The sequence below is a fragment of the Meleagris gallopavo genome, chromosome 1 (genome assembly GCF_000146605.3).
Source record: "Meleagris gallopavo isolate NT-WF06-2002-E0010 breed Aviagen turkey brand Nicholas breeding stock chromosome 1, Turkey_5.1, whole genome shotgun sequence".
Taxonomy (NCBI): Eukaryota; Metazoa; Chordata; class Aves; order Galliformes; family Phasianidae; genus Meleagris; species Meleagris gallopavo.
In genome coordinates this window covers 49,864,397-49,872,676 of record NC_015011.2, presented here as the reverse complement: position 1 = coordinate 49,872,676, position 8,280 = coordinate 49,864,397, and the positions used below count along the sequence as shown (strand labels likewise).

The window sequence follows — 8,280 nt, the reverse complement described above, 5'->3', positions numbered from 1 at the left end:
AAAAAAAAGCTCCCTAACTCTACCTGTTGATAATTCTTTAGTGGTAATATCTTGTGGTTTTAAGTTGAAGGAGGGAAGATTTAGATTGGATGTCAGAGGGAAATTCTTTACAGAGAGAGTGGTGAGGTGCTGCAACAGGCTGCCCAGAGAGGTTGTGGATGCCCCGTTCCTAGAGGTGTTCAAGGCCAGGTTGGATGGGGCCCTGGGCAGCCCGGTCTAGCATTGAATGTGGAGGTTGGTGGCCCTGCATGAGGCAAGGAGCTTCTTGATCCTTGAAGTTTCTTCCAACCTAAGACATTCTATGATTCTGTGACTCTATCTGTTATAATGTTCAGGCCAAGCTTAAGGATGCAGGCTTGCACCACTAAAGTCAATGTGAGTTTTGACACCAAATCAAATGAGATCTGGTTCAGACAATAAATGAAACTGAATATTCAGCCTGTTCTTGTCCTTTGTCTGAATACAGATCTGTCTTATATGCCAGCACCAGCACTCTTTGCTAAGTAGATGTTGTACCTCATTACCCTCCACGGAAATTAATTTGCTTTTCAACACAGAAAAGATGGACTTGATTCCTTTTCACTCACCCCAAAAGGTGCAAAACCTGTGAGTGTGTATGCATTCCTGAGTGTATGTATGACAGCAGTTTGAACTGAGTGCCATAAATGCTAGAAACAGAAATGCCCAGAAGGTAGAGCGGAGGGGCTGAGCAATGCTGTAAAAGACAGGTCCAGCATACTGACTGTATTGAAAATTCCATCTGTTCTCAGCAGCAGACATCATCAGATTGCTGCTGCTCTGCACTGAAACCAGGAGAACTAGGACAATGTTGTTGCATCCATATTTATTTACTTCAGTGCTGCACACAGAATCATGCACTTTCTCCAGTGATCTGTGGCTTGTCTGCATTGTAAATAATGATAATGTGGACACTGTACTGATCACGTAGTGTTTTTGATGACTAAAAAGACAAATTTATCTCCCTGTTTTCTCTTTCCAGTAAAAGCATTTCATCCCAACTGCCTGTTTTGGACCGTGTAGCAACTCCTCGGGCTGAGGTGAGTAATCCGCACAATCTGTCATTGAGGACAGAGATTAACTCTGTTTTGCTCTGGTATCTCTTTGATCAAGATGCCTCTTCCAATTAGAGCTTTGGGAAGAAAGGGAAAGTGAAATTGACACAGGAAAGCAATTGCTTCTAACAATAAGGAATGAAACACGGAATGGAAAGAAGTGCTCTGTTCCTCGTTACATAAATAATAAGGAGGGCTGTTGTGAAGTCAGAATAACAGGAGATTCAAAACTGAGAGACATGTACTGCCAAATGGTCCACATTTACATAGTTACAGCCATAAATTACATTTAAAGCAAACTGAAGCTTCGGTCTCATTGAATTCAGCATATGTTTGAAAGCTTTGCAAGTGAGGCATCCTGGCAATTTATGTAACATTAGAGTTCTACTGAAAGTGCCTATACTCTTCTCTTTTGCTATAAATTGTCTCGGTATTAGACACATAGAACTGCTTTGCAAGTGGTGCTTGTGGACTTGCTTTCTGGAACATGTGACTTTTTCACGTAATGTTAATAAAGAACATGCAATTGCTTTGAGGTTGTTTTGTTTCTACGCTGATGATAACAGCTCTCAGATCTGCCATATCTCTTGGGTTTTATGTATTCTTTTATTAATATTTAATCTACCTACCAAAACTTTTCAATAGATCAAAGAAAGGCTTTTGAAAGAGCTATTAAATAGACATATGAACTGCTAGCATGATAGTTATTGTCTCTTTTTATTAGGAGAACCGTAAAAGACAGCCTTATAGAGGCTCTGAAATTTGGCATTAACAAGACCAAAAGTACCATCACAACACAGAATAGTAGGGAATCTTTTCATTTTTGCTCTTCTAAGAGCATTTAAATGACTGCTGTGTTCTCAAAGGACAATGGGTAGATGTGTGTTTTTGATAACTCAGCAATTTTAATTATTCAAGAACAGCTTGTTAAGATAGTGGCATATGTTTGCCTCTTTTTTTTTTTTTTTTTTTTCCTTGAAGGGGGCATCTAAGTTCCACTTTAACCACACATTAGTTTCGTGGACTTTCCCAAATCTCTCAGTTCAGCATGTAGGCCTGAAAGCTAGGTGTAGAAAGAACAGTTAGTTACCCTTAAATTAGGACGCAATTCCACAACTCCCTAAGGCTCTTTGTGACATTTTGCAGCAAATCAGAAAGCTGCAAAACTACAGAAATAATACATTTTTGGTTTGATTCTCAGGATTTCAAGTTGTCAAGATTTCAAGCTGTCAATCGTTTTCAACTCTGCTGACTTACTTGCTTTAATGTGTTTTCAATGTCTTCAATTCTCTGGTGCTCCATGTCCTGACACTTCTAGAATCATAGCATGTTAGTCCTTTCAGAGCCACACTTATCTCGATGCTCTCACTTCTCCCACAAAGCATTTTTGTGTGTGCAGAGTAGGAGAAGGGATTGTGAGAACTGCACACTGCAGTCATTTATGTGACCTTACTTCAGAAATAGATCTGCGCTGACAAAATGCATACTATTCTGCTGCTTACCTTCTGTCTGTGCACTTCAGGAGCAGATTAAAAAAAAAATAAAAATCACATGTATAACTCTGAATTAATAATTTCAGTGTTATTGCTTTCCATAGGCACTATTTGATTTCTCTGGAACCAGTAAACTGGAACTCAGTTTCAAGAAAGGAGACTTGATCTACCTACTTAGCAGAGTAAACAAAGACTGGTTGGAGGTAAGGCTGTGACAGTGGTACTGAATTATTGGCATACCTTTACACGAGTAGAAAGGGGCTTTCCTAGTCCTTGGGATCTTTCCCCTTCTTTCAAGGTGAAACTGTATCATAATTGTTGTCACAGCCAGGAAGAAATCCACGACTCCAAATTTGAAATTGTTTTCTCCTGTAATGGTTTTTAGCTTACAAATTTCCTGCCCTCTAGACTTCAGTTTTCATTTGCATTTTCTTCTGCTGGAATGTCCTTTAATTCTTTGGAAGTGATTAGAGCACAAAAAGGCCGCAGAAAGGAGATGGAAACTCCATTTCAGCGATTAATTGGTTTCTTGCCTCGGGGTGAGTTGCTGTATACTTCATGCTTCATACCACAACACACGTCAGCTTAATTACAGAGAACTTGGGCAATGCAGCAGTGTTCTGAAAAAGGATGAGGAGAACATACTGTGTGTTTGTTGATATGGTATCTCTGCTTGCTTGAACACCACAGCATTCCCTAGTAACCATCTGATGTTCATTTTTTTGCACTCAGTTTCACTCATTTGCCTTGTATTTGGCTATGCAATTGCATAATCCTTATGTAGAGATAGCATCAGGTCACTCCCATAGCCTGTCTTTCCTTGCTTATAGAAGAACAATTCTTACTGTTGTTTCCATGGAAATTAATTAAATTTCAGAACTTATCACATGTAGCCAAAATTGCAAGTTTTTCTTCATGCTAACCCTTCCTGTAATTCCAGGGAACAGTTAATGATGCCACTGGGATTTTCCCGTCTGCTTTTGTGAAGATCATAAAAGATTTACCGCAGCAGGAAGACATAGTTAATAAAATACGCTGTTATTACTATGATGAGACAGTAAGCACTATCAGGTAATAATAAAATAGAATTCCCGGTTTCTGCTGAAGAGATGCCAATATTCTCTTTCATGATATGCGATTATTAGATTTATCTGTGTTACAGGGATATATCAGTGGAAGAGGATCTGAGCAGTATTCCATTATTCAAAGATCTTATGGAACTGATAAAGTAAGTGGAAGCGGGTAGATGCCTAGTTAATATCATTTGTCAAGTCCCTTCCAGTCCTAAATTTTCTACATTTTACTTGACCATCACCACGTTTTGGATGTGAAACTCTTTTCAAGTGTTCTCAAGAGTGTGTAATGTGATTTGGCTGAGGCCCATCTGTTCAGACAGCAGTTTGCTTTGGGATTGTCAGTGAGTGTTGCATGCCACACACAAATACCACACATGTTCTGGGCAGTATTTTCTATTTCTTGCTGTAAGATCAGAACCATGCTCCCAGCCAAAGATCTGTTGTCTAATATACTTCTTTAGGATGCAGGACACCACCTCATAATTTGTAAAACCACTGTTGAACTAGATTGAAGTAGCGCTGAACATCAAAACATTAGAATATTGAGTATCGGTAATATTGTGATACAAGTAAATATTCTTCCATTCCTTAACCTGCCCTTCTCTCATAAAAGGGAACTGTAAGCAGGCAAAAGTGGTGAGTAACCATAGTCAACTCATCTGTATGGGAATTTTTGTCCAGCTCACAGAGTAATCATGCTGTGCACATGGACTTACTGGAGATGGTTCTGTCAAGCTTCTTAGCTTAAATATAACCCAGCATGAATGCGTCTGTAGGATTTTTAATACTAGCTGTATCAAGAATGTGAAAACACCCAAGGCTTAATGTGACTTTTAGAAAAATTATTAGATTGCCTGTATATCGTTCATCATGCGTCACCTCTCGGGCATTCCTTGACTTGTGGCAATCAGTTTATTTCTTTTCTACCAGGCAGGAGTTTGACCAACATGACATTGTTTTGAATTACCGGGACCTCGACGGCGATCTGATCCGGCTCCTCTCTGATCAGGACGTTGAGCTCATGGTGTCTCAGAGCAGGAAGAGGTCCACTGAGAAGCATTTCTTCCCTTGGAAGTTGCACATCACTCACAAGGATGACTTCAGTGTCTACAGCACTAGTCCAGGAATAGGTGATACACAAACAGTTAGGACAACATGAGTGCTGTAGGGTAGCAGTAGGCAACTACATTGTCCTTCAGGAATCCTTCTCTGCAGACAGTTTCTTTCAACAAGGCTTTGAAGAGAACTTGAAAAGAGTCAACTTACCTTTCAATGTAAAATCTGTACTTAGCTTTTTGAGCTGTTTAGCACTCCTATGTATGTTACAAAGATATCTTTATGAAGACCAGGGAAAGCGAGGAATAGAGAAGTAAAATCACTGGATTTGTTCACAAAGCATGCCAGTGTTATGCTGCAATAAAGGTTGAGCATCCTGAGCCCAAAATCTGCTCTAATCTCCATCCTTGCTTCCAGAGCCAATTACTTGCCCAGAATGTTTTCATAAGCTTTTATTTTATTTTATTTTATTTTATTTTATTTTATTTTATTTTATTTTATTTTATTTTGTCGCTGTCTGCAGTTCTGGAAGCATCAAGAAAACTTTATTTCAGCAAAGAAATTACAGCCTGGTTTTGCTTTCTTCTTTCCCTTGGCCCATATTTTGAATTCTGTAAATCAAATCTAGTATACTTGCAGTGTTACTTATAGACTTCTCATAATTGTACGGTCTCTCTGCTTCCAGATTCTGCGATAAGTGATGTGATTCCTGTCCAATTAGTAATCTCTTCTTAGTCTCTCTTCTTCTGCTTTCTAACCCCTCACTGCAAAACAGAACTAACAATAAATGACTGTATCAGACCTTTCCATATATAAACTTATGCATGTATTTATTTTATCAGTGTCTATTACATTTTTAAATTTTTATTCTTAGAGAGGATGAAATAATTCATGTTCTTTTAATTAATTAATTAATTAATTTTGTTTAAAAGGGAACTTGGAGAAAGAATTTAAATGTCACCTATTTAGCTTTTCTTAAGCAGGAGTTTGTTATTTAAAAAAGCCCCAAACCTTCTGGTCTTTCATTTATTTATGGTCATGCAATTAAAATGTTCCTCTTGAACAAATTTATTGCTGCTTGTTAGAATAAGAAGTTACGTATGCTTTATGTAAATCCTACAATACCTAAAATACTGTATTATAAAAATACCATGCAGTCGTGGTGCTAAAAGGATACCACCATGCATAAATATAATCAGGAAAAAAGTACTGTGGTTTAGATTCATTTCTTAATTTCTGTGACATTAAACTATACTTCCCCATTGAACCTCCCACATTTGTCTGTAGCTTCACATTAGTGCATATTTGTGTTGTAAATAATTGAAATAATTTATATTGAAAGGCAAGCATTTAGTTTCCTTAATTGAGATCAGAAAACAATTTCTTACTTGACTCTTTATTAAGTATATAGATCTAGCAATATACTAGATGTGTACAGACCTGTATAAGAAAGTACTCCTTTTCCAAAGTACTGTTACATGCTGCAGGACACATCTGCTTTTCAGGCTCAAAAGCTTCACCTGAAGAATCCATGCATATTGAATTTCAGTGCTAGATTATACGTCACAGAATCACAGAATTGTGGGCGTTGGAAGGGACATTTGGGTATCGTCTGGTCCAACCGTCTGCTAAAGAATCTTCTCTACTGTAAACCTACTGTTGGCATCTTTCTTAGGGAAGAAGCCAGGCAGATTTTTAATATCTCTGTAGAAGGAGATCTCACAACCTTTCTGTGAAGCTTGTTCCAGGCTTCTGTCACTCTCACAGTAAAGTAGTTTTTTCCTTGTATTCATGTGGAATGTTCCATGTTGCAGTTTGTGCCCATTGCCCCTTGTTCTGCCACTGTACAGCATTGGGAAGAGCTTGGCTCAATCCATTTTATCCCCACTCATTAGATATTTATACGCAGTGATGAGATGCCCCCTCAATCTTCTGTTCCCCAGTCTGAACAGTCCCAGGGCTCTCAGCTTTTCCTCATAAAGGAGGTGCTCCAGGTCCCCATCATCTTGGTGGCCCTCCCCTGGTCTCTCTCTAAAAGTTTCCTGTCTTTCTTGAACTGGGGAGCCCGGAACTGGACACAGCACTCCCGATGTGGCCTCAGCAGGGCAGAGGAGTGAGGGACAGTAACTTCTCTTGACTTGCTGGCCATGCTTTTTGTAACACACCCTAGGATGCTGTTGGCCTTCTGGGCCACAAGGACACACTGCTAGCTCATGGCCAACCTGTTGCCAATCAGGATATCCAGGTCCTCTCTACAGAGCTCCTCTCCAGCAAGTCAGCCCCTCATCTGTACTGCTGTATGAGGTCATTCCTCCATACATGTAGCACTCTGCATTGCCCTTCAGGTTCCCCATCTGGTTCCTCTTCTTCCAACTCTCCAGCCTGTCCAGAAGTCACTGAATGGCAGCAAAGCCTTCTGGTGTGTCAGCCACTTCTTCCAGCTTTGTATCATCAGCAAACTTGCTGAGAGTGGACTGCATCCTTTCATCCAGGTCATTGACAAAGATGTTGAACAAGAGCAGGCCCTTCCCTGTGGGGAACATCACTAGCTACAGACCTCAGACTAGACTCTGCGCTGTTGATCACGATCCTCTAAGATACTCATGAGAGACACAGATTGTCATCTTTTTTTCCAATTATGTAAGATTTTGATGGATATTATTTTCTTAAAATTTTACAAACAGTAACTTCTCATTTTAAAGGCATTGTAGCAATAGGGTTTAGGATGGAGATGAAATGACATGCAGTGATAATGTTAATAATCTTGCATCATGTGATATACAAGAGAATACATTGTAATTTGAAAACTAATTGGCAAACGTGCATACAGGAACACAAGTTATTTGTGTAAGGAGTTGAACAGGTCGAATAATATCTGAAGATTTTCGTGGACAGCTAGATGCTAGTGTAAACAGAAGCTTATCAAGTCTGTTTGAAGATGGAGGAGCTGAAGAAGAAAAGAAAGGAATAATGTCTTCTGGGAAACAAGAAATCTATTTTCTATGGGTAGAGGAAGAACACATAAAAACATACTAGCCTTTGAAAGTCAGTGCAGGAGAATGCCTTTCTGCATTTATACTATAATGCAAAGTAAATTCTGCTATTCCAGTAATATTACAGCTTTTATATGAACACATCTTAGTAGTCAAAATGACACAGTTTCCTCAGATTCTCTCACAACCTCCTTGCTCTGTACTTGCTTCCCTTATTCACAGAATATATATTTTTCCCCACTACACACTGAAGTATATAAATACATTATATAGCTAAATCTGCAAAGTATGATTTTGATCAGTTTTATGGTCTAGTGCCACTGCAGAACAAACAGACTTAAGAGTCCTCTTCTGTATCTGGGGACCCATCTCAGCCCCCTGAAGTTTACCCATAGAGTGCAAGCCAGAGTTTCTTTCACAGAACCACAGAAGGTTGTTGTTGAAGGAACTTCTGGAGATCATCTAGTCCAATGCCCCACTGAAGCAGTGACAACAGTCCATGGTATCATGATAGATGACACAGTACCACAAGCACAAAATCCAGAACCACGTCCAGGTGTATTTTTAAGATCTCCAAGGAGGAAACTCC

At 39.3% G+C, this 8,280-nt stretch overlaps 1 protein-coding gene across 3 annotated transcripts in view; it reads left to right on the top strand.

Annotated features, from left to right (window-relative positions):
* The window catches only part of NCF4 (neutrophil cytosolic factor 4), a 16,914-nt gene extending 10,937 nt beyond the window's left edge, over positions 1-5,977 (top strand). For 2 of the 3 annotated variants that reach the window (XM_010711565.3, XM_010711556.3), the window contains exons 5-9: positions 1,001-1,058; positions 2,671-2,769; positions 3,507-3,637; positions 3,729-3,794; positions 4,573-5,976. In XM_010711565.3, the coding sequence (XP_010709867.1) occupies positions 1,001-1,058; positions 2,671-2,769; positions 3,507-3,637; positions 3,729-3,794; positions 4,573-4,801 (583 nt within the window). In that variant the 3' untranslated portion in view covers positions 4,802-5,976. Of the gene's footprint in view, positions 1-1,000; positions 1,059-2,670; positions 2,770-3,506; positions 3,638-3,728; positions 3,795-4,572 lie in introns of all 3 variants that reach the window. The other variant, XM_003202261.4, reaches the window with a different exon arrangement.
* Positions 5,978-8,280: the final 2,303 nt, after the last annotated feature.